General features: G+C 41.7%; 2 protein-coding genes across 3 annotated transcripts in view; both read left to right on the top strand.

The window, feature by feature from the left end:
- ANO6 (anoctamin 6) overlaps window positions 1–26,453 on the top strand; it is a 235,836-nt gene that overhangs the window by 98,778 nt on the left and 110,605 nt on the right. For both annotated transcript variants that reach the window (XR_008199419.1, XM_052641519.1), the window contains exon 2: window positions 1,024–1,103. Coding sequence is in view for 1 of the 2 variants with exons in the window: in XM_052641519.1 (XP_052497479.1) it covers window positions 1,024–1,103 (80 nt within the window). In the remaining variant the exon portion in view is untranslated. The remainder of the gene's footprint in view (window positions 1–1,023; window positions 1,104–26,453) is intronic.
- LOC128047677 (mitochondrial fission factor-like) lies at window positions 21,551–22,237 on the top strand. Its single transcript, XM_052640011.1, has one exon. The coding sequence runs from the start codon at window positions 21,551–21,553 to the stop codon at window positions 22,235–22,237; it is 687 nt and encodes a 228-aa protein (XP_052495971.1).

Genomic DNA, 26,453 nt, shown 5'->3' with positions numbered 1-26,453 from the left:
TTAATAATATTTAAGATCATTTATGTTAGTTTATTTAACTAAGAACATTTTCCTATATGGCCAAAATTGCAATATCACACTTATTGATATTAATATAATCCAATGCTTAATCAATAATCAAATTTTCCTGATTTTGTTTGGAAATCTTTCATATCTGGATCGTTTAAAGCAGGATCCAGCCCAGAACCACACTCTTCAGATGATTGTTTTGTTCTCTTAATGTGGCTTAATCTGGAACAGTCCCTTTTATTCACATCGGGAATTTGTTTACAAGAGGAGACTAGTGTCTTGCAAAATGACCCACTCTCTGAATTTGGCTTCTTTATCTCTCTAACACTGTACTGTCCAGTGTAGTAACCACTGGTCCCATGAAGTTATTGAGGTTTTGAAATGTGGCTAGTTCACACTGAGATGTTGTGAGTATAAGACTAATACCCACAAATGTAAAATATTTAACTAATAATTTTTATATTGAATATACACATTGAAATGATAATCTAGGTATATCAGGTTAAATAAATCTTATTGCTAAAAATAATTTTACCTATTTATTTTTGTTAATGTAGCTACTAGAACATTTCGTTTGGCTCCCAGTGTATTTCTATTAGATAGTGCTTTTCAGCAGATTTTGAAATTACTACCCTAAAATGATTTCACATCAGTTTCCTGAGACATAGTAGAGGAAAAAAGGACATCAATAGGCTAAAGTGTTCCTGAACTAGAATTGTATAACATTTAGTTGCTGTGTCCTTACATGTAGAAGCTAAATGATTTTCCATGGTAGATCTAGCCCAGAGCATTTTAAGACCTAATATCCTATAAACATGGCATTGTCCAATAGATGAAACAGCTGCTGAAGATTTTGAGTGTCCTGGTACCTGAAAGCATTAAATAATGTCAGTGTGTAAGTGTGCCACAGGCACGGTAATTAATCTGATGCTGCTGACTTAAAGGCGAAAAAAAAAATGTATGTAAGACAATGAAAGTTCATGCTCATTTATTTTTCCGTTTGTTTCTTTTCAGCCTTGGAAAACCTTGAACAGACAATTGTCTCTGGTTTTGGATCATTGAAAAGTCAGCAGGACTTCCGAACCCCGGAGTTTGTGAGTACTACTACTCTATCTTAAATTTGTATCAGTTACCTAGAGAATGAGGGTTTGTTTGTTTTAAACTGAGTTCCTGCTTTCAGGGGCTCTAGGTCTGGCATGGGTCTGGCTGGTAGGAATGTGTGTGCCAAGCTCTGGTCCTCTGGGGAGCAGGTTCCGGAGGTAGTGTCTTGGCATCATGCACTGTAAGCTCGCTCTTCATGCTGCTTATAATGACGAATGAGAACTCTGCAGTAAAATGGCATCATGTTTCTAAAACTCCCCCTTTATTCATTGGCACCCTTACTACGCTTTCTGCTGTCAGTAACCCTGGAAACCAGTCTTTACTGAGCACATCCAGGACATTGACCAGTCTGATTCATGTTTCATTCTGGAGTTTTCAGTCACACAACCTGTATGGGTACGTCTTGTAGGGCTATTCTACTGGTTGTTTCTGCTAAGAAGGGGACTAAATGCTCTCACTAAATTAGACTCACTAAAAATCAGCCATGGTTCCTACCGTCAAGGAATTAAAAATCTTATTAGATACTACTGTGATTGTATTAATGCCTTGTTTAAAGAAAATTAAGCACATAGGATGCCTGGTGCAGAATGTCCTTGCTGACTGGATTTTATGTTGGGCTCTTTGAAGAGGGGGATGAGAAGAAGTGTTTCTCTGACTCATGTACCATGTCATTGCACCAGATGTGTGAGGAGAGCATGCCGGGATGCACCTAGATTTACTTTTTGCCCCCTGCTGCAAATGGCTTGTCCATCACATTAGCAATGTAAAAAATCTGTTTTTCAAATTTATTTTCAAAATACGATACATAATCACCTCTCCAGTAATTGGCAGAGCACAGTTATTATTGATAGTGACAAAAAAACAAACAAAAAAACCCCACCCCACCTCATGATATGGTTTCCTTCTTCTCATTGATTCTTTAAGGATCGCCCCTGCCATTCAGCCAAGAGTAAGGAAACCAGGCAGGGCTCTGGACTGAAAAAGGATCGCATATGAGACTCTATTCATGGTGCCATTTTATTTTAAAGTGTGGGACTCCTGTGGTGTACTCGCAGATTGCCTACTGTGAAAATCACTTGGATATAATAGAAAGACATAGTATTCAATGACTTCCCTATTATATTCAGCGAGATTTTCAGTGAGGCAAAATTGTGACTACTCACCAATATTCCCACATCTTAAAGTAGCAGAGCAGTTTTTGGTTTTTCCGATTTCTGCTATTACAGCCCCAAAGGAGAATTGACACAGATTTTTCTTTTCATGTTTGAGTATGATACTGGCACAGCCTCATGAAGCTGGTCTTTTTCTGTTTTGTTATTTTCTTAACTGCTTTTTACTGATAATCTTTAAGCAACATGTGTGCAGCTCTAAAAAGAGCTGTGTGCAGTAATGACTCTACATATTCTTTAAGGCATGACAGTGGAAAACAAAAATATGGAGACAACCTAAAAATCTCTTTTCAGCATGGGTTTTCTAAGACTCATTGTTAAGACAAGGGTCCCCAAAAAGAAGCATAGCCTATGATCCTCGAGTTCCACCCCTGGTCATTCTAGGCTGGTCTCACCAGTCTTCACACTTTGATAAGGGAAAAGTGGTGGGTTAGCATTGAAGTGGAAGATTACCAGTGTAATTCCCAGTAGACTGTAGCAAAGACACTGCTGAGGCATGCCAATTTCAAACATCATTATTACATACTGAAATCTGTTTTATTTTCACACGGGCGATTGGTGTGGACAATGCCTGGTAAACACATACAGTTTTCCACTGTCATGCCTTAAAGAATATGTAGAGTCATTTCTGTAGACCACATGATGGTGCTGAAATTGTTAATCAAGAATTTCCTTATTTGAGTGGCTGATACCAGATCTCTATGTCCTGGCTAGTATTTTTCTCTAATTGGGTGTTCATATTGTATTCAGGGAGGAATCTGTGATTTTCTTGCATTTTATAGACTTTCACATGTACTTCTGTTTTATTGACTATGCCAAAGCCTTTGACTGTGTCGATCACAGCAAACGGTAGAAAATTCTTCAAGAGAGGGAATACCAGACCACTTGACCTGCCTCTTGAGAAATCTGCATGCAGGTCAGGAAGCAACAGTTAGAACTGGACATGGAACAACAGACTGGTTCCAAATCGGGAAAGGCATTCGTCAAGGCTGTATATTGTCACCCTGCTTATTTAACTTATATGCAGAGTACATCATGAGAAACGCTGGAGTGGATGAAGCACAAGCTGGAATCAAGATTGCTGGAAGAAATATCAATAACCTTAGATATGCAGATGACATCACACTTATGGCAGAAATTGAAGAAGAACTAAAGGGTCTCTTTATGAAAGTGAAAGAGGAGAGTGAAAAAATGGGCTTAAAGCTCAACATTCAGAAAACGAAGATCATGGCATCCAGTCCCATCACTTCATGGGAAATAGATGGGGAAACAGTGACAGATTTTATTTTCTTGGGCTTCAAAATCACTGCAGATGGTGACTGCAGCCATGGGATTAAAAGATGCTTACTCCTTGAAAGAAAAGTTATGACCAACCTAGACAGCATATTAAAAAGCAGAGACATCACTTTGCCAACAAAGGTCTGTCTAGTCAAAGCTATGGTTTTTCCAGTAGTCATGTATGGATGTGAGAATTGTACTATAAAGAAAGCTGAGCACCAAAGAATTGATGCTTTTGAACTGTGGTGTTGGAGAAAACTCTTTGAGAGTCCCTTGGACTGCAAGGAGATCCAACCAGTCCATTCTAAAGGAGATCAGTCCTGAATATTCATTGGAAGGACTGATGCTGAAGCTGAAACTCCAATAATTTGGCCACCTAATGTGAAGAACTAACTTACTTGCAAAGGCCTTGATGCTGGGAAAGACTGAAGGCGGGAGGAGGAGGGGACGACAGAGGATGAGGTGGTTGGATGGCATCACCGACTCGATGGACATGAGTTTGAATAAGCTCCAGGAGTTGGTGATGGACAGGGAGGCCTGGCATGCTGCAGTCCATGGGGTCACAAAGAGTCCAATACGACTGAGCGACTGAACTGAACTGAACAGATAGCCTTTCACATGTCTGATGCTCATTGTCTGCTGCGTCTTTGTGTAGCATGTGTATAGCTGTTTGTGTTTTCTCCTTAGCATCAGTCTAGCCCATGTTCTCCCAGTTCCACGGTAAACATCCATTCCCCAAACTGCGATCTCCATGGTAGACAAACAGGAGGTGTAGAAGTCACCTTGAGAATAGGGTTCTCAGGGGAACCCGGTGTGATATTTAAGGGAAACCTGTTTTGTAGACAGAAAGTTACAGCATCAGTAAGAATGGGTGGCTCCCGTTGGGTAGGGAGGCAGATTGGGCACATGCCAGGACAAAGTCAGGTAAGTTGACCCAAACCCAAATCTTAAATTACGCCAGTGAGAACAGTGCAAACCTGGGAGCAAAATGAGCCCAAAGACAAAGCAAAACTGAAAGCAGAAAAGACAGAGAAGAATAAAAGGAGCTGAAGAACCCTTATTCTGTTCTTCTCTGGGTGGTGTTTTGGAAGGTCCAGCCGCAGTTTGCTGAGTTGAACTGAAATAAAACAAGTCTTAGACAGTGTTTACTCAGGCCTTATCCTCAAATAGTTCAGATTTTAGAAGACTCCAGCGCCCAGTGTTTTTATACAATGGAGTGTGTTTATATCGTTTGACCAAGGGGGGAGCACAGAATTCTTATCATTATTACTTTGTTTGCTTCAGCTGTTGTCTTTCTTTCATTTGAAACAAGTCCTGAAAACAGTGCTTCTTGGGGCATGATAAGTACATTAAAGGTTTCCTTCCCAGCCCAGGTGTCTGTACTGCGACTAGTCGAACAAAGTAGCATTGTATTGTCTATGTAAATCGTGGGTCAGAAATGCTCTCGTAAACCCCTCCTGTGCCTGCAGACAGCGGCCACCTTGTAGGGCCGTGATCTCGTGATCACGTGTTGTCTCGTGATCTCGTGTTGCTGACATGTTAAGGGGTAAGTGGAGATGGGAACACTGGTGCATGAGTTGTTGCCACCCCAAACTTGTGAGGAGCTGGGAACATGTTGAAACTGGACATCGAGCCACTCTGAGGGGAGATGCATGTGGGTGAGGGTCAAAGTGAAAGAGCCTTGGCTAAAGACCGACCTTTCCGAGAGTCCCTTGGTGATCTCACTGTGGTGGAAAACCACCTCAGTTGTGGTTCGGTTTTTTGTGCAAGCACAATGAAAATCTGCCTTATGACTGCTTTGTTAACTTAATATTTTATCCCAAACATTTTCCCATTCTGTTCTTTCCCCAGTTTTCATGGCGCTGTAATCGACATGTAGCACACTGTACATTTGAGCTGTAAGCTCCGTGCTGGTTTTCCGTCTCTGACATTGATGTCTTCGCTGACATTTTCTGTTGCCTGTGCCAAAAAACGGAAATTCATCACATTAGAATTTTCAAAGCAGTTAGTTCAAGAGGAATCTCATGGAGTAAATGGTGGCATAGTTGGATGCTCTGTGACCATGTGATTGGTGACTGTCATTTTGGGACCCAGACCCTGAAAGTAGATGGGGTGCAAGATAACAGGTATCAGACTCAGAAGAAGGGGATCAACCAAAGTGAGGCTGGGAACTGAGTACCAGAGACCCAGATAAACATGTAGAGTTCAAACTGAGAAGTGGAGACTATAGCACTAGGCAGTCTGGTTAGAACCAAGGATGGGGAACCATTCACATGGTGATGGAGCAGATAAAGGTGGCCCTGCAGAATGGCAGCTCAGACATGGGGCATCCCAGGCTCCCGCTAGTGTCCCCAGTCCCAGATATAGTCAAGAGCAAAGGTGATATGACGTGTCGGTGCAGGGACGCAGCAGGCATGACTGCCCAGCAGACCCCAGGTTGATTCCAAACCCCAAGGAGTAGGAAAAAACCTGGGGGTTGGGAGCTAATAGGCGGAAAGTTTGGGTCGTGGTCCAGGCTCTTTGTAGAAACCCTGCCTCTGTTGGAACTATCCCAGGAACTCACATGGGCCTGATTGCTTGAGTATACATAGGGTGAAGGATAGGGTATGGAGAAGAATTCTCATCTAGCAATCATGGATCTATCCAGCAGCAAGCTGGGTAGAAACCAGGCTGCAGTCAGTATGGAAGCACATGGAAAGAAATAACAGGGCTAAAAAGTTACATTTTAAGATTTAAGTCTTGAGAATAAGAGCCTCTTTTTTGAGCTTTTCAAGTTTTCGAGTTTCAAATAGTTCAAGTTTTTCCAGAACCTGAGATTTATGTCTGACTTTCTGGATGTTTTAGAGGCAGGACTTCCCTGACAGCTCAGCTGGTAAAGAATATACCCGCAATGTGGGAGACCTGGGTTCAATCCCTGGGTTGGCAAGATCCCTTGGAGAAGGGAAAGGTCACCCACTCCAGTATTCTGGCCTGGAGAATTCCATGGGCTGTGTAGTCCATGGAGTCACAAAAAGTCAGACACAACTGAAGGACTTTCACTTTCAGGCTTCTTCTTATCCTTTATCTCATGTCAGTTGATGATGTCTCCTTTGTTTAGCTTCTGTCAGATTTGCCATAAGTAATACAAAAAAGTTTAGACTGGCAAAAGAGTATAGGATTATAACAGGATAAATCAGGGAAGATGATGAGAAACCACAGAATTTGGAAAAGACAGTCTCAGGAAGATGAGAATTAAAGTGGAGCAGATATGTTCCCTTAGTTCAGCACTCATGATCATGCAGAGAGAAGGATGTGGGAAGAGTACTTATGCCATTTGGAGTCTTGTTTAACTGCATTCTCTTTTTGAGAGAGGATACTACTACTAGGGCTTCCCTGGAGGCTCAGTGGTTAAAGGATACAGCTGCAATGCAGGAGACACAGGTTCGATCCCTGGGTCGGGAAGATTCCCTTGAGAAGGAAATGGCAACCCACTCCAGCATTCTTGCCTGGAGAATTCCACGGACAGAGGAGCCTGATGGACTACTGTCCATGGAGTTGCAAAGATTTGACCATGACTGAGCATGCCACTACTTAATAGAAAATATAATTGATTTCCTGAATTCAAATTTGATTGTCTTTAACTAGGTGAAGATAGATGTGACCCTGAAGAGTTAAGATATTAATTCATTAAACAAATATATATTTGATATCTACTATTTTAAGGACTATGGTGGACAAACAGAAAGCATCCTGCATGTGTGGAGCTTGCGTTTTGGTAGTGCAGGTATAAAACACAAAATAAATAAAATACATAGCATGTCCCATGATACTAAATCCTTCAGAGAAGGAAGGATTATTTGTGTGTGTTGTGGAGGGAGTTGGTTGTGGTTTTCAGCAAGGTGTACAGCATATCTCACTGAGAAGGTGATGAGTGGAAAGACCTGAAGCAGGGGTGCTGGAACAGACTCTTTGGAAATCTAGATGAAGAGCATCCCAGGCAGACAGAAGTACATGAACAAAGGTCTTGATGTAGGAGTTGGTGAAATGTTTGAGGAAATGGAAGGAGATCAGTGTGACCGGAGTAGAGGGAGGGGTGGTGAGAATAGTAGCTAGCGGGGACTTTACAGGTGATTCCAAACACTTTGGTTTTACTCTGAGTTGGGAACTTATTTGAGGATGTTGTCTGAAAAAAAAAAAAAAAAAAGGCACAACCTATCAGTTGAGAGTTATGTTTTATTCAGTGGACTTTCTTAAGACTTCAAGCCCAGGAGACAGCAACTCAAACAACTCTTAGATATTGCTCCGAAGAGGCAAGGGGGCAAGCAAAGATATACAGAAGTTTTTGCAACAAAGGACCAAGTGGTCAGTCTTAATGAGAAAATACCAGACATCTCAAATTAATGAATTTAGTGCTTTTTTATGTAAGAGAAGGTAAGAGTCTGGGCTCACTGAAATTACCCCTTTGATATGCACCTTAGCTCCCTGGGGCCTGTATCCTCTGTTTTCTCATCCTGCGTCTCCTCAGGTACACCATCAGGGGTATCTGCAGCAGCTGCCTGTCTGATGGGCTTGGCAGTGGGCAGTTTGTCTCCATCCCGAGTTCCCTCAGGGCTCACTGTCCAGGAGGCTGCCATGTGATGGAACATCCTTTGTTTACTGATACGGCAGTCAACATTTGAGTTCTCAGGAGTAACCCTTGGGAGAGCTTCCCTGGTGAATCAGACAGGAGTGAGGAGGAAGAATTTCTGGAATGATGACCTTGGGAGGGCAAGAAGGGGTGGTGGGGTGGGTGTCCCCCCATAGCTGTAGAGATAGTTTATTCTTAGGGACAGGAGGGAGGGCCAGCCTGTTGGGGCCCAGGTGGAACAGTTCAGTAGATTTACTAGTAGGAGCTTGTTGAAGTTTTTACTTGATTGCTTCCCATTTACCAATGAAATGGGAAACAAAGCCTAGCTAAGGTTGAGGAAGAAAAGAGATGAAGAGGTCTGAAGAGAGAGAAGTTATGAGACAGTCATCCGAGAGTGAATGCACTGGGTAATGGAACATGATTGCCTGGCGGCCCTAAGAGCCCACTTGAGGTCAGTGGTTTTTCCTGTTCAAGTCCAGCTTGGGGGGAGCAGGTGTGGAGTAGGTAGAATTTGATTTAACTTATTTGGGGGTCAGTTCTGCAAAGCAAGACCAGGATGAGAGAGTTGCAGGGTCTTTGTAACAGTAGAGGACCACACATGAGAAAGAAGAGACAGTAGGATCAATAGATTTAGTCTGTAGTGGGGTTTGGTAATTTTGGGAATTTGTGGTATTGAAGAGTGAACTGGAAAGATAGGAGGCTGGAGTTGGAGAGTCAGGTGTATATAATTGAGGGAGAAGTTGCGGTAAGTGGTACAGAGCAGGTCTGGGCTGTGAGCTCAGGAATGCATGGCTGAGGAAGGGTGGAGCCACAGGGAAAGGGTGTGGGAAGGATTACATTTGTGGAGAGAGAAATCCCTAAGAATTATGTCCAGAGTAGTGTGTTGGAGAAGTATCAGTGAGCCAGGGCTTAAGTCTCCAAGGAATAAGGGGCAGTGACTCGAGAATCAACAGATGGCTGCAAAAGGAGAGCACTGGAGAGGCTAAAGGAAGTCTGGAGAGTGGCCAGAGGGAAGCTAAGAAACAGATGAAGTGGTGAGTCGTTTAAGGTGTTGTGTAGGGGTCATCATCTCAGGATTTCTCAACCTCAACACCACTGACATTTTGGTCTGGATTTCTCTTTGTTGTGGAGGCTGTCCTGTGCATTATAGAATGCTTAACAGCATCCTTGGCCTCTGCCCACAAGATGCAAAGAACCCTCTCCCCAGCCAGATAGCTCCAGACATTGCTCAGTGTCCCCTGGAAACAAAACTGTCCCCATTTGAGAGCCACTGAGTGAAATGACCAACCTAGACAGCATATTAAAAAGCAGAGACATTACTTTGTCAACAAAGGTCTGTCTAGTCAAGGTTATGGTTTTTCCAGTGGTCCTATGTGGATGTGAGAGTTGGACTATAAAGAAAGCTGAGCACCGAAGAATTGATGCTTTTGAACTGTGGTGTTGGAGAAGACTCTTGAGAGTCTCTTGGACTGCAAGGAGATCCAACCAGTCCCTCCTAAAGGAAATCAGTCCTGGGTGTTCATTGGTAGGACTGATGTTGAAGCTGAAACTCCAATACTTTGGCCACCTGATGCGAAGAGCTGACTCATTTGAAAAGACCCTGATGCTGGGAAAGATTGAGGGCAGGAGGAGAAGGGGACCTCAGAGGATGAGATGGTTGGATGGCATCACCGACTCAATGGACATGGGTTTGGATGGACTCTGGGAGTTGGTGATGGACAGGGAGGTCTGGTCTGCTGCGCTTCATGGGGTCACAAAGAGTCAGACACAACTGAGCGACTGAACTGAACTGAGTGAAATGAATACTGAAAAGGCATTGAGGTCACTGGTGTCCTCGGATAGAGCTGCTTCTCGGGAGCGTGGAGATGCTCCTGTAATCCATGTTAGGGCGGATCATGGAATGAGAAGGAGAAAAGGAGGTAGAAAATACCGAGCTCTCTTTCAAGGAAGGGGTTTGACTCTGAAGGGCTCAGAGAACTAGAGGAGACTATGAAGGCCAGGGATTTTTTTTTTTTTCGGTCAAATGGAGAAACTTGAACAGGTTTTAATGTTGATAGGAAGGATCCACATGTGAGGAACTTTTGACTCTAGAGGAAAGCACAACTTTGAAGATGGCCGTGGATGGTTTGTAGATGTAAAGGAGTCGGCATTCCACAGGAAGGGCATTGTCTCCTGAGGCACAGGGGTGGTGGGCTGATGCTGGTTTACGGCTTTGATGGGGAGAAGCTGAGGGGGTTCCCATCTGACTGTTTCAATTCTCAGCTGCTGAGAGTGAAGAGAACACTATGTGTGAGGAGTCAGCATTTTGAAGTACTTGTGGAGAACTGGGGACCAAGCTGACCTGGAGAAACTGAGGAAAAAGTGCTAGGCTTTCTGAAGGCCCATGTGGGGCCGAGGACCCTCAATTTATGATGATGCCAAGCTGCCCTGCTGCGGCTTCTCTCCAGCATCACTCAGACACCAAGAAAGCACATAACCAGCTTTAGCCAGAGTCGGAACTTTGCTCAGTGACCTTGATGGAAAGACTTCTGGTAAGAGTGTTACTGAAAGGATGACCTGGTTATGGAACCTTAAGAAAGAAGGAAGAAAAAGAAGATCAGCAGATTAATTAGAAAAAGTCATGGGACCTCTGTGGTCACTGTGAAATGAGAAGATGTTGTTGTCTTCAGAAAGAGGGGCTCTCGAGTAGGTGACTTTGGAACAGAAAATGTTTCAAATGATGACAAGGCCCAGGGTGGGACCTTGGCGGTGAATACATGAAAGGGAGAAGGACGTTGGAGATGAAGAGTCTAGTTACTGAGAGGCCACTGTGTGCTGGTCTTATCTGTAGATGCAGATGTGCTTCTGGTCTGATGGGGGACCTGGAACAGAGAGGGACAATGTGAGCTGGGGCCAGATTTGCTCTGAACTAGAAGCAGCAGCTAAGAAGTAGGGGATGCCAGACTCTAGGAAAGCCTGGGGGTATATTCTACTTGCATGGACCTAAAAGGAGCTATTTTTTCCCCCGAGAACACTAGAGAGTGATGATCTGGAAGTGAAACAGAGAACCAGGAAACTCAGTGTTTCTGTCCCTGAGGTGTGAATGCTGTGAGGGGAAAAATCAGAGTCAGCTGAGTCTACAGAGTTTTGTTTCCATGTTTTGATTCAAAATGGTTGTCAAGTTTTGTTTCAAAGTAGGCTCAAGGATCAATTTTCATCTTTATTTCCTGCACTCTCCCCCCAAATCCAGACTTCATTTTGTTTTTTTTTTCTGGTCTAAATGACCCTGAGGCAACTGAATTGGTGCTAGGTCTATTGAGAGAGAATATGGTTTATTTTATGGTCAATCCAAAGTCTTCCTTGGAAATCCCGAGAAACCCAAGTTAAGTCCCAAAGACTGCCTCAGACTCCAAGATCTTCAGGATTGGGACGACTGGGAATAAAGCTTCCATTCAAGTATTTCTATTCTCTTGTGCCTTCTGCAAATGAAGAAACAGACTGGCTTTGCCTTGTAGCTTTATGGCACTAAGTTCACTAAACTAAAGGAGAAAAAAAAGCACAACTAAAAAAGCATTTCTCCAAAGAAGACATGCAGATGGCCAAAAATCACATGAAGAGATGTTCAACAGCACTAATTCTTAGAGAAATGCAAATCAAAACTACAGTGAAGTATCACCTCACGCAGGTCAGAATGGCCATCATTGAAAAGTCTACAGACAATAAATGCTAAGAGGGTATGGAGAAAAAGGAACCTTCCTACACTGTTGTTGGGAATGTAAATTGATATCCCCATTATGGAGAACGGTATGGAGGGTTCCTTAAAAAACTAAACATAGAGCTACCATATGATCCTGGAATCCTACTCCTGGGCATATATCCAGGAAAAAACTAAGTTGAAAAGGTATATGTACCCCAGTGTTTGTTGTAACACTGTTTACAATAGCCAGGACTTGGGAGCAGCTTGAATGTCTATTGACAGAGGAATGAATAAAGAAGATGGGGTACATATATACAATGGCATATCAGCCATAAAGAAGGGATGAAATAATGCCATTTGCAACAATATGGATGGACCTAGAGATTATCATTCTAAGTGAAGTAAGTCAGAGAAAGATAAATATCTTATGGTATCACTTACATGTGGAATCTAATAAAAAATAATATGAATGGACTTATTTATAAAACAGAAATACAAATATTGAAAGCAAATTTATGGTTACTAAAGGGGATGTTGGGGGGGGGATGGGGCAGAGAGTGACAAATTAGGAGATTGGGATTAACATATATTCATTAATATATATAAAATAGATAACTAATAAGGACTTACTGTGGGCTTCCCTGCTGGTGTTAGTGTTAAAGAATCCACTTTCCAATGCAGGAAATGCGAGAGACACAGGTTCAATCCCTGGGTCAGGAAGATCCCCTGGAGGAGGGCAATGCAGTCCACTCCAGTATTCTTCCCTGGAGAATCCCATGGACAGAGGAGCCTGGTGGGCTACAGTGCATAGGGTCGCAAAGAGTCAGACACAAGTGAAGTGACTTAGCACACAGTACAAGAGCCTACTGTATAGCACAGGGAACTCTGCTCACAATTTTGTGATAACCTATATGAAGCTGAAAAAGAAGGTGTGTATATATGTGTATATGTATGTGTATATATATATATGCGTACATGCCTGCTAAGTCACTTCAATCGTGTCTGACTCTTTGTGACCCCATGGACAGTAGCCCTCCAGGCTCTTCTGATCTTGGCATTCTCCAGGGAAGAATACTAGAGTGGGTTGCCATGCCCTCTTCCCAGGGATCTTCCTGACTCAAGGATTGAGCCTGGGTCTCCTGTGTCTCCTGCATTGGCAGGCAGGTTCTTTACCACTAGCACCATCTGGGAGGCCAGACACACACACACACACACACACACACACACACACACACACAACTAATTCACTTTGCCATATATCTGAAACTAACACAACATTGTATGTCAACTCTACTCAAATGAAAAACCGTTTAAAAAGAGGGGATATCACCCAAACAGAGGAATGTTAATTTGGTATAAGGATGGTCAAAATGGAAAAGGAGATCAACGGTAAATAGACTAGTAAGATTTCCTAAATTGGTCCATTTGCTGTGGTAGAAATTCACAGGGCATTTCGGTGTTGAAAGCTTTTTGTGCATTCAAGAGAAAAAAAGTGATGGTATTTTTCCTGAATCTGGAGGAAGAGGATCTACTCATATGTTTTATGTGATTGATTCAGAAGCTGGGGCCTAGGAGCAAAAGGCAGTCCAAGACACAAACATCTGAGAAATTTCTTTCCGAGTCACTTCTTTGGAATGCAGAGTGTATTTTCCCAGAGAAACAGTCATCAATTGTGAGTGGGCTTCTATACCCAGCCAGGTCAGACTTGATAAACGCAGCTGAACACAGAGTGCTAAGAAGTGTTCATTCTGTGCATTAGCACTGATCCTCTGGAATACTCCAACCTTATTTTTTTCCATTATTACTAAAGCAGGGCAAATGAAACTAAGATGCAGAGTGAGTGAGTGAGTTGAGGCCTGTGAACAAATGCTTAGCATCATGAAAGAGAGAAGGACAGACTTTGAGTTATGTTAAACCCTGAAGAAGCAGTGAGGAGTCCCACACCTGAGGAAGAAAATTTAATGGTACATGATGACAGAGAAGAAAGGAGCTCATCAGCTTCTAAATGACTACTTTTGTCTTTTCTGCTAATGAAGGTCATGTTTTGATTGAAATGGCTCAAGTTCTAGTATGGAGCTATAGAAGCCCACACCGCACTAGACAGTTTTAGAAAGGAATACAATTATTCCAAAGCAGTTTAAGCTTCCTGACTAGAAAAATTATGTATCTATCAGGGCATTAAAAGAGCTTATAAATTTGTTCATGGAACCACAGCTGATAATCTTGGGGTCATATGGGGACCAGGACAGGTGCCAGAAGAATAGAAAGAGGGACAAATGTGACAGTCTTCAGAAAGGGATGGGGTTGGGTGGAAGTTGGGCATGGTGGACTATATTCTGATAAATGGAGACACTGAAGCTGGAGCATTTATCTCCAGGCATATTACAGCTGAGGTTTTTTTTTTTTTTTTTAGCAGATGGGTTGTGACTGTTAAAAGAAAAGGTCATCAGGAACCAACTTGAGTTCAGTAAAACAGTAAAAATAAGTCATAAAAATATATCATGTCAAACTGACAGCATGTTCCTTTTCTTTGCTTTTTTTTTTCTTTTTTTTCATGGGCATTATTAGACTTTTAGAATAGGAGAAAGCTGCAGACATTTTGTGTCTTGAGTTTAGCAAGGTGTGTGGGAAAATAATCATTTTTAAATACAGATTGAAGAAATGTGGGCCTAGTGAGAGTGTGCTTATCTGGGCAATTGATCTTGCCAAGACTGTGGAATAAGGATGGAAATCAATTTCTAGAGGAGACAAAAATCAATATGAATTAAAGTCAGCTCCAGCTCCTAATTCGTAAGTACCAGTTGCCTAAGGAAAGATCACAAGAGCTGAGGCCAATAACTGATCACATGAAGAGACTGTAATTAAACTCAGTATGAATTGAGCATGTAATAACGATGTCAGAAATTTTATGTGAATCTGGGTTGCATTCATACCTATCTGTCCAAAACCAAGAAATTACTAGACTTCTTCTGTTCAATATTGTTGAAGCCACCTCCCCATCTGGGTGCTCCATTTGAAGGGAAAATGTATTGAGAGGAGAAAGATGAGCATGGTGGTGGATCCTGACCCAGGCAAGAAGATGACAGCAGGTACCTATTTTGACAGTGGTAATAGGTGGATGATGGTGCAAAATATGGTATGAAAACCTAGGGATAAAAGGTATACATAGGCAGACAGATTTCATCTCAGGAGAAAGATGGTCTCGTAATTGAGCTACCTTGGAGTTGTTCACAAACGGACAGACTGGATGATGGTCTCGGCAGATGATGAATCCTTGGCCAAGCCAGCAGGGAAGGAGAGGAAGGGCATGCGTGGTTTATGTGCTGCAGGACTTGGTAGCTGATGGAAAGTGGGGAAGGAGGGAAAGAGGATGTTTCTGGGAACGTACCACTTAGCCAGTTACATTTGGCTCATGGATGCATCTGAGTCACTGTTGTTCTCTTTTTTGTTTCCTTAATTCAACCTATTGTCATCAGCAGCCAAATTACATAATTAATTAAAACCCTTTCCTTCACAGAACAGTGTTCATTCTACCTGGTTTTAGTCCCATTTTCAGAAGCCCTTGACTGTAAAATGCTTTGTGAATTGCTCTCCCACAGTGCATCCCATTTGAAATTCAGCAAGCTATCTGTTATCTGGGGAATGTCAAAATTAATTTGACAAAAACATGCATGAGGAAAGCAGGGAGCCCTGGGCATTCTGAACAAAGATGTGATAGCAGTATTTACCATGGAACTCATTTGATTATAAGTCATCTAGAAGCAGATCGCAGTAATGGCCAGAAAAGCCCACAAAAGCAAAAGAATTGAGTTAAAGCTGAAAGTCTGCCAGTAAATGACCTGACCGTGCCATGACCTAAAAAACAGCACTAATGTAAAAAAGTTGTAATAAAAATTTAAAGAGAAACACAGAACTTGGTGGAAATGTAAACACAATATGAATTCACAGGATTCCTAGAAAATTGAAAAGTGGAGCTCAGTGAGATTTCAGCTGTAGCTGACCCTCCTGCATTTTGAACTCTTCATTAATTTGGAAGGCTTAAGGGCTTTGGAAAGAGGATTTAAAATTCTTTCATTCCTGAAGTCTTAATACTTAACTGTAGTTTTTCTTATTTCAACAATAATAATAAAAAGTGCATTTTTACTCTTAAGTCTCAAATATATTCCTTAAGTCTGTCTCTGGTTTGAGGAAAAAAAAAAAACACAACAACTATAAATCTGCTTTTACCCTGAGAACCCTAACGTCTCCTTCAAAAAAGGAAAATGTATTTACAGTTCCTTCTCCCAAGTCACTTTTTGAAATGTAGATTAATGCGATCTGACAGATTGTAATGGCTGCTGAAGAGAATTTTCATTAATTATAAATATGGACAAACCAATAATATGGATCTTTACAATGTTAATATGAATTAAAACAAATCAAGTCAAGGCCATACTTGAAGCCGGAGTAAAATTTGACTGTGAAGTCCAAATCCATTAGAATAAAAACACATGGTGACAGTTTTGACAGATCCTTTAGTGATGCTAATGGTATCACCACCCTTTCATGAACTTCCATGAGCCTCAAGTGTTTTTAACAAGTAAACTAAATAAACTGTCTTGTGAAAGAGGAAGTAAGAAAGTTGAGAGAGGTGAATGAGAGGAGGCACTTGTGTAACTTTGAAGTGTTTTTTTTTGAAACTTTTTTTCTTTTTTGTAAAAGAAAGTCCTAAAAGCACCCCTAGGAAACTAAGCATGATGGAATTCCAGGAGATTGGAAGCCCTCCATCCCTTCGCAGCTCTGCTCTCAGGCCCTTGGGGAAAAAGTTGATTTTCCTTTTAGAAGCTCAGTCTCCTCATGTATAAGTTCAGTTCAGTTCAGTTGCTCAGTCGTGTCTGGTTCTTTGCGACCCCATGAACTGCAGCATGCCAAGCCTCTCTGTCCATCACCAACTCCCAGAGTCCACCCAAACCCACGTCCATTGAATCGGTGATGCCATCCAACTATCTCATCCTCTGTCGTCCTCTTCTCCTCCTGTCCTCAATCTTTCCAAGCATCAGGGTCTTTTCAAATGAGTCAGCTCTTCGCATCAAGTGGCCAAAGTATTGGAGTTTCAGCTTCAACATCAGTCCTACCAATGAACACCCAGGACTGATTTCCTTTAGGAGGGACTGGTTGGATCTCTTTGCAGTCCAAGGGACTCTCAGGAGTCCTCCAACACCGTAGTTCAAAAGCATCATTCTTTGGTGCTCTGCTTTCTTCACAGTCCAACTCTCACATCCATACATGACCACGGGAAAAACCATAGCCTTGACTAGACGGACCTTTGTTGCCAAAGTAATATCTGTGCTTTTTAATATGCTGTCTAGGTTGGTCATAGCTTTCCTTCTAAGGAGTAAGCGTCTTTAAATTTCATGGCTGCAGTCACCATCTGCAGTGATTTTGGAGCACGGAAAAATAAAGTCAGCCACTGTTTCCACTGTTTCCCCATCCATTTGCCATGAAGTGATGGGACTGGATGCCATGATCTTAGTTTTCTGAATGTATAAAAGAAAAATCAGCAGTAGCTTTTCTCACAAGAGTGTCGTTCAGTGACTGCACAGGGGTTGAAAAGCATTTTAGCTATCTGAAAAGTGTGTTCATAAAATAATAATACAGTGAGAAGTCTTATCTAACATTTATGGATTGACTTAGAATCGGCAAAGCATCTTGCAGGTGCCGGGCTAGCCAGCCTTGCAGTGGCCCCAACCCACATTCTTCAGCCCAGCCAAACCCTCCTTCTGCTCTTGCAGATTAAATCAGACTTTGTTGATCTCAGGAATTGGTTTTGCTCTCCTTAGAGCAAGCTCACAGGAGCATTTGTAGCTTTTGCTGTTAAGAAAGTAGTCACAGACACTTTGGTGTCTACTGAACGATCTCTGGGTTGAGAATTAATCATGCCTGGCAGTATCACAAATACCAACAGTGCAGTCTGTTAATAAATACATATAGAGAGCATTTATTAACACTTGCTGATAGTTTTCAGTTGAAATAAGAGCTACTTAAATTATGCACTGTTTTGAATAACCACTATCAGCTTCTCTAAATATTGCAGTAAAATTTTTATTTATTCCATCACATAATAATTCATTAATCAGTATGCTTCAAAGAATAATATTAAGCTGTATATCTCAGTGTTTGCCCTCAAGACCAAGAGTGGGTATCCTGTTGCCTGTATGCCCTGCACACTGTATTATTATCTGACAGATGTTAAATCATGTAACTGATGCTGGTTGGTTGGCTGGTTAAAAGAATGTAAGACGGTGTGCTGTGTTTGATGATTTTCAGTGGCACTTATAGCAAAGGTGCCAGAGGAGTTCAGCTTGGACTGTAGTTCTCAACCTTGGCTGTGCGTCAGACTTGCTGGAGAAACTCTTTTAAAACATGAACGCCCAAGCTCCCCCTTCATGTACTAATCTTGCTCTTGTCTATGTTATATACAGAACCTGAGTATGTTTATATAAAGTTAACAAAGTTGACTCAAATGTGCAGCCAGGTCTAGAATCATTGTCTTTGAAAAATCAGGTTTGTCTTTTTGAAGAAGGTGGTATGCATTGCAACCTTGAAGAGTCCATTTTATCAGGTGCTAAAATCTGTACCAGTCAAGGTTTTACCATAACGCAGAACTCATAGAATATCTAGACACAAACACACACGTGTAATCACACGTATGTATGTATGTGTTTGGCTATATCTGTATGGGTGTATGGGCTTCCCAGGCAGTGCTAGTGGTACAGAACCTGCCTGCCAACGCAGGAGGCATGAGAGACACAGGTTTATTCCCAGATTGGGAAGATCCCCTGGAGAAAGGAATGGCAATGCACTCCAGTATTCCTGCCCAGAGAATCCCATAGATAGAGGAGCCTGGTGGACTACAGTCCATAGGGTAGCAAAGAGTTGGACACAACTGAAGCAATTTAGCACACACACATACACATACATGTATATACACAAATGTACATGTATGTATCTATATTAATACACACATACAGAGAAATATTTATTACAGAGACTTATCTCAAGGAACCTGCTTCCACAACTGTGGGTTCTAATCTGTGGGGCACAGAGGCAGGAAGGGCAGGCTGAAAACCCTTGGGTAGGGGCAGACACTGCAGTCTAGAGACGGAATTTCTTTTTCTCAGAGAAGCCTCTGTTTTTTTCTTAAGGCCAGCCAGGCCTGCCTACATGAGCCCCACTTAGATCATTGAGAATAATTTCTATTCCCTAAAGTAATCTGATTACCACATCAGTTAACCACATCTACAAAATAAGTTCATAGCAACTCTTAGATTCGTGTTTGATTGCTTAAGTTCCCTGGTGTCTCAAGATGGTAAAGAATCCACCTGCATTGTGGTAGACCTGGGTTCGATCCCTGGGTTGGGAAGATCCCCTGGAGGAGGGCATGGCAACCCTCTCCAATATTCTTGCCTGGAGAATCCCCATGGACAGAGGACTGGTGGGCAACAGTCCATAGGGTCAAAAAGAGTCCTACACGACTGGGCCACTAAGCACAGCAGCACAGAACCCAGGCAAGGTGATCCATAAACCTAACCATCTGGGTAGATATGTTACTGGAGGGTATCCAAATAGTATGGCCTAAGTCAAGAAATGAAAGTGGAAGAGAGTGAGGTATGCTCAGTTTGTATCCAGCGCAAGGTTGATCTAGGGAAGTGGAAGAAAATGAAGTTAAGAAGTTAGTTCTGTGAACTTATAGTTGCCAGGGAGGGAGAGTGGGGAGAAAGGATAGTTAGGGAGTTTGGAATTGATAGGTACACACTGCTGTATTTAGAATGGATAACCAACAAGGACCTACTGTATAGCACAGGGAATTCTGCTTAATGTCATGCAGCAGCCTGGATGGGAGGAGAGTTTGGGGGAGAATGGTTACATGTGCACGTATGGCCGAGTTCCTTTGCTGTCCACCTGAAACTGTCACAACGTTGTTAATCGGCTATACCCCAGTATAAAATCAAAAGTTAAAAAAAAAAATAAAAAAGATAGTTTAGGGTAGACTGTGGCAGTCTCCAGCTAAGGGTCTGGACTTCTGAACTGAGGAGACAGAGCTGTGTCTAGGGGCAGCACTGACCCGGTCTCCATCTGTTCTGTGTCTGTGCTGTCCAGTTAGTCACACATGGTGGGAGAGACACTTGGAAGTGGCTAGTGAGACAGAGGAACTGCATATGTAATTCTGTCTCATTTTAATTCAGGTAAATTAAACAACCCCATGCAGCTAGTAGCTGCTGTATTGAACAGTGTAGCCGGAGAGAGATCAGTGTGGCATGGGTATGTAGGGGACGTGAGAAGGAGAAACAGAACATAAGCTGTCCAGTGAGCAGCCTCCTCTGGCAGTCCCTGTGCGGGGGTGGGTGGGGGGACAGAGGAAGTGGGAAGGGGGAGAAGGGAGTCAGTTTACCGTGTGGTTGCCCCTCTCTCCATCTTTCCCACCACTTCTCTGCCTTCCCACTATCTGCTCCTCTCTCACCCAAGCCCCGCCTATCTGTCCCATGTCCTCAGAGCTCACCCAGACTCACCCACTCTTCTCACTCACTTCCTCAGATTCAATGAAAAGCTCTGTGTGAACACCTCCCAAGTTTATACTTGCAGCCTCAGCTCTCTCCTCTTAACCCTAGACCCCTGGCATCTCCAGTTGGAAATCTTACTGATTCATAATCTTTCCCGTCTAATTGTATTTCTCTTCCAGCTTTTTGAATTTTGGTAAAAGTAATCTCCATCCTTTCAGCCACTTGGGCTGGAAACCTCAGAATCTTCCCAGCCGCTTACGTCTGACCTGCAGATTCAGCCTGTCCCTGTCTTCTTGCCCCTCACAGAAGCATTGCCACCTCTCTTTCTGGGACTCACACAGTCCCCTGTGTACACTTCTGCCACCCATGATCTACTTTCTGAGCAGTTTGTCTAAAAAGAGAAAACACATCAATTTGTTTCTTCTGTGATGTGTAATAAAATTTTCCTTCTGATGCTTTAGCTATCATATTACTAAATGCCATAGGATAAAGGGTTAATTAATTTCAGTTGATTTATTTAATAATATTTATGCATTTAATATTTCTATAACCCTAAAAATAGATACAATTGAGAAATTTCACTGAAATATTCCTTGGGGCATATATTCCAGTGAGAGAGACAGACATTAATCAAATAATTACACAATTAAAATTGTGAGAGATGACATTTAAAGATGAGTATAAGGTGCTCTGAGAGAAAGTCAGAGAGAGACTCAAGCTGCAAGGAAGGTCAGGAAAGGGCTCCATGAAGAGTCAGGAATCATGGAGAGGGAGTCAAGGAAATTTAGGAGGTGGAAACTACAGGTGTAGAGATAGGGGAAAATACTTGGATGGAAAAACATAGTCATTCAAAATGTCAACGAGGGTTTTCTCTCCCCGCCGGCTGTGGGCAACTCCGGCCAGTGATTTGCCCGGGCGCCTCCGTGTGCTCAGCCAACGGCCTCTGAGACCGCCCACCGGAGCACCCCAGGAGCCGGTGGGCGGCAGCCCTCGCCAGGGACCCTCCAGCGGGCCCAGGGGGGCAAAAGTGGCTCTAAATCCAGTACGTGCATACTGAGGCAAGTTAATGGATTTACTATGAAGCACAGAAGCAGATAGTGCCAAAGAGCAAGCAGTAACTGGTACACATTTAGTGAGCGGGGCAGCCTTTCCTTCTCCCACTGCTGCTGAGATGGCGGAGATTAGTCGAATTCAGTATGAAATGGAATACACCGAAGGTATTAGTCAGCGAATGAAGGTCCCAGAAAAATTAAAGGTAGCACCACCAAATGCTGACCTGGAACAAGGATTTCAAGGAGTTTCAAATGCTAGTGTGATTATGCAAGTTCCAGAGAGAATTGTGGTAGCAGGAAATAATGAAGACATTCCATTTTCAAGACCAGCAGACCTTGACCTTATACAGTCAACTCCCTTTAAGCCTCTGGCTCTAAAAACACCACCTCCTGTGCTTACTCTGAGTGAAAGACTGCTAGATTTTCTGGATTTAGAAAGACCTGCTCCAGCCCCTCAAAATGAAGAAATCCGTGCAGCTGGCAGGCTAAAAAGAGAACGCTCTATGAGTGAAAATGCTGTTCGCCAAAATGGACAGCTGGTCAAAACTGACTCCATACCTGTGTTGCATGGTGGGTCTGCTGCCGCCACTTCTAATCCTCATCTTGACAACATCAGGTATGGCATTTCAAATATAGATGCAGTGATTGAAGGAACTTCAGAAGACATGACAGTTGCAGATGCAGCTTCATTAAGACTACAGATAATCAAACTAAATAGACGTCTACAACTTCTGGAAGAGGAGAACAAAGAACGGGCTAAAAGAACAGGTCATGTATTCAATTACTGTAGCATTCTGGCTGCTTAATAGCTGGCTCTGGTTTCGCCACTAGAGGTAACCTCAGCTCTCAGAAATATTGTCTCAACAGCTGGAAATAAAAAGAATTTGCAAACTTAAAAAAAAAATGTCAGTGAGGGTTAATGTTAGTGAGAATTTCCTGGAGATCCAGTGGTTAGGACTCTGCACTTTGATTGCCACAGGGACACAGTTTCAGTCCCTGGTTGGGGAACTAAGATTGCACAAGCGACATGGTAAGGCCAAAAACAAACAAACGAAAACATGTTAATGGAATATAGTAGCTGACAACTACATTGGGATAGAGCATAATCTTAAATTTTCCAGACCACCTGGAACAGCCTTTGGAAACTGACAAGGCATGAACCTTGTCTATTAAACACTTTGACTTGACTATATTATCTCAAGGCAATTCAGCAAGTATCTGTTGGCCTACTTTACTAGTTGTTATAGGTTAAAAACAGTTCTTTTCCTTCACATTATAATCCAATTAAAATTATAGTATGTATACATAAAAATAGGTGGCATTATACTCTATATGGGCTTCCCTTGTGGTTCAGCTGGTAAAGAATCCGCCTGCAATGCGGGAGACCTGGGTTCGGTCCCTTGGTTGGGAAGATCCCCTGGAGAAAGGAAAGGCTATCCACTCCAGTACTCTGGCCTGGAGAATTCCATGGACTGTATAGTCCATGGGGTCGCCAAGTCGGACATGACTGAGTGACTTCACATACTCTATATGGTATCATATGATTACAATTTATATAATGTAAAATTAAGAGCCAGAATGAATGTTATAGAACAGCAGTTCTAAACTTTTTATATTTTTATACTTTATGCTCTTAATAAAATATTGACCCCCAAGAGCATCTTTAACATGGATATATCTATCTGTATTAAATAATTGATAGTATTAGAATGGAAAAAATAATTAAACAATCCATAAATAACTCAAAATATGAAAATTTTTTACATATGAAAATATTTTATGAAATGTGACTTTTCTAAAACAAAAATTAGTAAGAAGAGTGGCATTATTTTATATATTTTACAGATCTCTTTAAGAGAAGACAGCTGTTTCTTCTGAGTCTTTTAACTTTATTTAAAAGTTGCAGTATGTTGTTTTGATTGAAGTATATGACATAGATGCAGCTTTACAGAAAAGAGTATTTTAAGCCTTTTTAGGTCGTTGTCAATATTCTTCTTTGATGCCACATTAAAATTCAACAAGTATTAGTTCTTAAACATTGCATGTGATACGGAATGCAAAACCATTTCAATGAGCTTTTGTGTGTTAAAAGCCTGTCTTGCATCTTATTTATGTGCCTGTTGTTCTTTGCATTACCTCTTAGGAAAAATGTTTGTTCTTCTCTTCTGCCCATTTTTTAAATTGGATTGTTTGGTTTTTGATGTTGAGTTGTATGAGCGTTTATATATATTGATTATTCATGCCTTATCAGTCATATCAATTGCAAATATCTTCTCCTGTTCAGTAGGTTGTCCTTGGGAAAACCTTTTAAGTGTAACTCAGCCCCATTTGTTTATTTTTGCTTTTGTTTCTTTTGCTTTAGGATATGGGTCCAAAAAGATATTGCTGCAACTTATTTCAAAGAGTATTCTGACTGTATTTTCCTCTATGAGTTTGATAGTATCCAGGCTTACATTTAGGTCTTTAATCCATATTGAGTTATTTTTGTGTATGGGGTTAAAGAATGTTCTAATTTCATTAGTTTACGAGTAGCTGTCTAGGCATAGGAAAAGATGCTGAACATCACTATTCATCAGGGAAATGCAAATCAAAACTTCAGTGAAATCACCTCACACCTGTCAGAATGGCTGTCATCAAAAAAAAAAAAAAAGGGAATACAAATGTGGGGACGGATATGAGAAAGGGAACTCTCCTATCTTATTGGTGAGAGCAGCCACTGTGGAAAATAGTATGGAGGCTTGTCAAAAAACTAAAAATAAAACAATTCCATTCCTGGGTATATACCTGAAAGCAACAAAAACACTAATTTGGAAAGATGCATCCACCCCAATGTTTATAGCAACATTAATTACAGTTGCTAAGGCATAGTAGCAACATGGATGGACTTGGATGGTATTTTGCTAAAGTGAAGTAAGTCAGACAGAGAAAGACAAAACTGTATGATATTGCTTATATGTGGAATCTAAAAAATACAGCAAATTAGTGAATAAAAGAAAAAAGAAGCAGATTCATAAATAGAGAGTACAAACTAGTGGTTACCAGTGGTAAGAGAAGGGAGGATGGCTAACATAGGGGTGGGAGGTAAAGTCTGTCTTGCATTTTGATTGAATCTTTATCCAAGCATGATTTTATCATTGTGCATAGGGCAGTTGGAAAATATTGATTCATTGAATTAACTAACTTTTACAAATTTTGATCCATTTCATGATAAAAAATATAAAAAAAATATATCTCCAATCTCCATTTCATCAGTCTCATCAGAAAATCCATTAAATATTGGGAACCTGTCAAGTTCCCAGTGGCAAATACAAGTTGTCTTAAATTCTAATATGGTAATTGCTCAAAAACGTGAATTTTATCATTAGCAACAAATATTGTCAGCTGTTTTCCTTGAAATGACAGTTTCACTTTGTTCATTTTGGGGAAAATATCTGCCAAACACTCAGGCTTGATAACTGCATTTTGTGTCAGTTGTCTGTCAAGTGAAAGTGGGGTCTGTGGAAAAACCCGACAACTCAAAAATTGCTCGGCGATTTTCCTGAAGACCACCGTCATCCTTTGATGCACAGCCGGAGTGCTTGATGAGTACCTCCATTTCTTTACAGAATATTAAAAACCCAGGTACTCAAGGATCAAGGTTTTATAAAGTTAGTAATTGTTTGAGCTTCATGAAGAACATTCCTGGGTGAAGTGATTCACAAATATAGAGAACAAACTAGTGGGTACCAGTGGGGAGAGAGAAGGGAGGATGGCCAATACAGAGGTGAGAGGTAGAGTCTGTCCTGCAGACTGTGAGTTGGTGGTGGTGAAGAGCACGATGATGACTTGCACGGTTTGGTGCCGCTGCTGAGTTGTGCTATGGTGCTGGTTTCTGTACCGTCATTGTAGATGGTAACACAATGAGAAAAAGAAATAACATTTTACTATTATATAAAAATGCTTGTGACCTCATGGGCCCCCTCAAAGGGTCTCAGGAATCCCCAGAGGTCCACAGAACCCACATCCATTGGCACGGACAGTAGTCTGGTGCCGGAGAAAGAAACATGAAGCCAGTTGTTAGGAAGGCTTTGTGAGAGAAGAACTGAGCTAGACCTTCAAGGAAAATTAGGATTTGGATCAGTGGAAAGAAGCACGGAAGGGGTTTCCAGAGGGGAAATCATGTGAGCAAAGGAGGAGAGACAGAAAGCAGCCTGATACAGTCAAAGTCTGATGAGAAAGCATGGTTGGGTGGAGGGTTAGGAATGGAGAGTGACAGTAAATACAGTGTGAGATGAATCAGATTAGGAGAGATCTGAATACCTATCTGAAAAGTTCGCACTTTCTCCAGAGGACATTGTGGGTACCAAGGTTTTCGAATCTGTGATTTGAATGTGTTGATTCAGGAACATCCATATAGTGGCAGTGTATAAACTGAATTGGCAGACAAGACAACTGGATACTAGGAGATGAATTGGGATATTAATTGTGATCTAGTTAGCGAAGGTCCAGAGCATGGGCTAGGGTGATGGTAATAGAAGAAACTAAGTGAAGTGCAGACTAATGGCTTCAAAAGTAGAAGCAATATGAGAACTAAAGACAAAAAAGTCAAAAGGTTACCAGTATATTGTATTTTATAATCCCAGTTCCTTGCCAAGGACATTGTTAGGAAAATGGATAAAAAGTGGGTGTTTCTGTGTAAGATCATACATGAAGCTTTCTCCTCCCTGAAAAATCAGATGCTTCCTTTTTTCTGATAACAAGGACTGTATCACTGAACACACTTCCTTCTTGCTCTGCTGCCAGGAGGCCTTGTGCCAATGTCCTGTTAAAATCACAGTTAAAATTGTTCCTGTGGTTAGCACATTTCTTCCTCCTATGTTCGATAGCCCTGATTCTCCATCTATGTTTATTTGTTTTTTATTAAGATATAGTTGATGTATAATACTATATATTAGAGGTATGCAGCACAGTGATTCATAATTTTTAAAGGTTATACTCCATTTACAGATACTGGCTATATTCCCTGTGTTTACAGTATTTCCT

Source organism: Budorcas taxicolor, chromosome 5 (genome assembly GCF_023091745.1).
Source record: "Budorcas taxicolor isolate Tak-1 chromosome 5, Takin1.1, whole genome shotgun sequence".
NCBI classification, from domain to species: Eukaryota; Metazoa; Chordata; class Mammalia; order Artiodactyla; family Bovidae; genus Budorcas; species Budorcas taxicolor.
The sequence above is the reverse complement of the archived record's forward strand: the minus strand, read 5'-3'. Positions and strand labels throughout refer to the sequence as shown.

Bases quoted from the DNA above. Each gene is read 5' to 3' on its own strand.
- LOC128047677 (XM_052640011.1), top strand. From the start codon at position 21,551: ATGGCGGAGATTAGTCGAATTCAGTATGAAATGGAATACACCGAAGGT.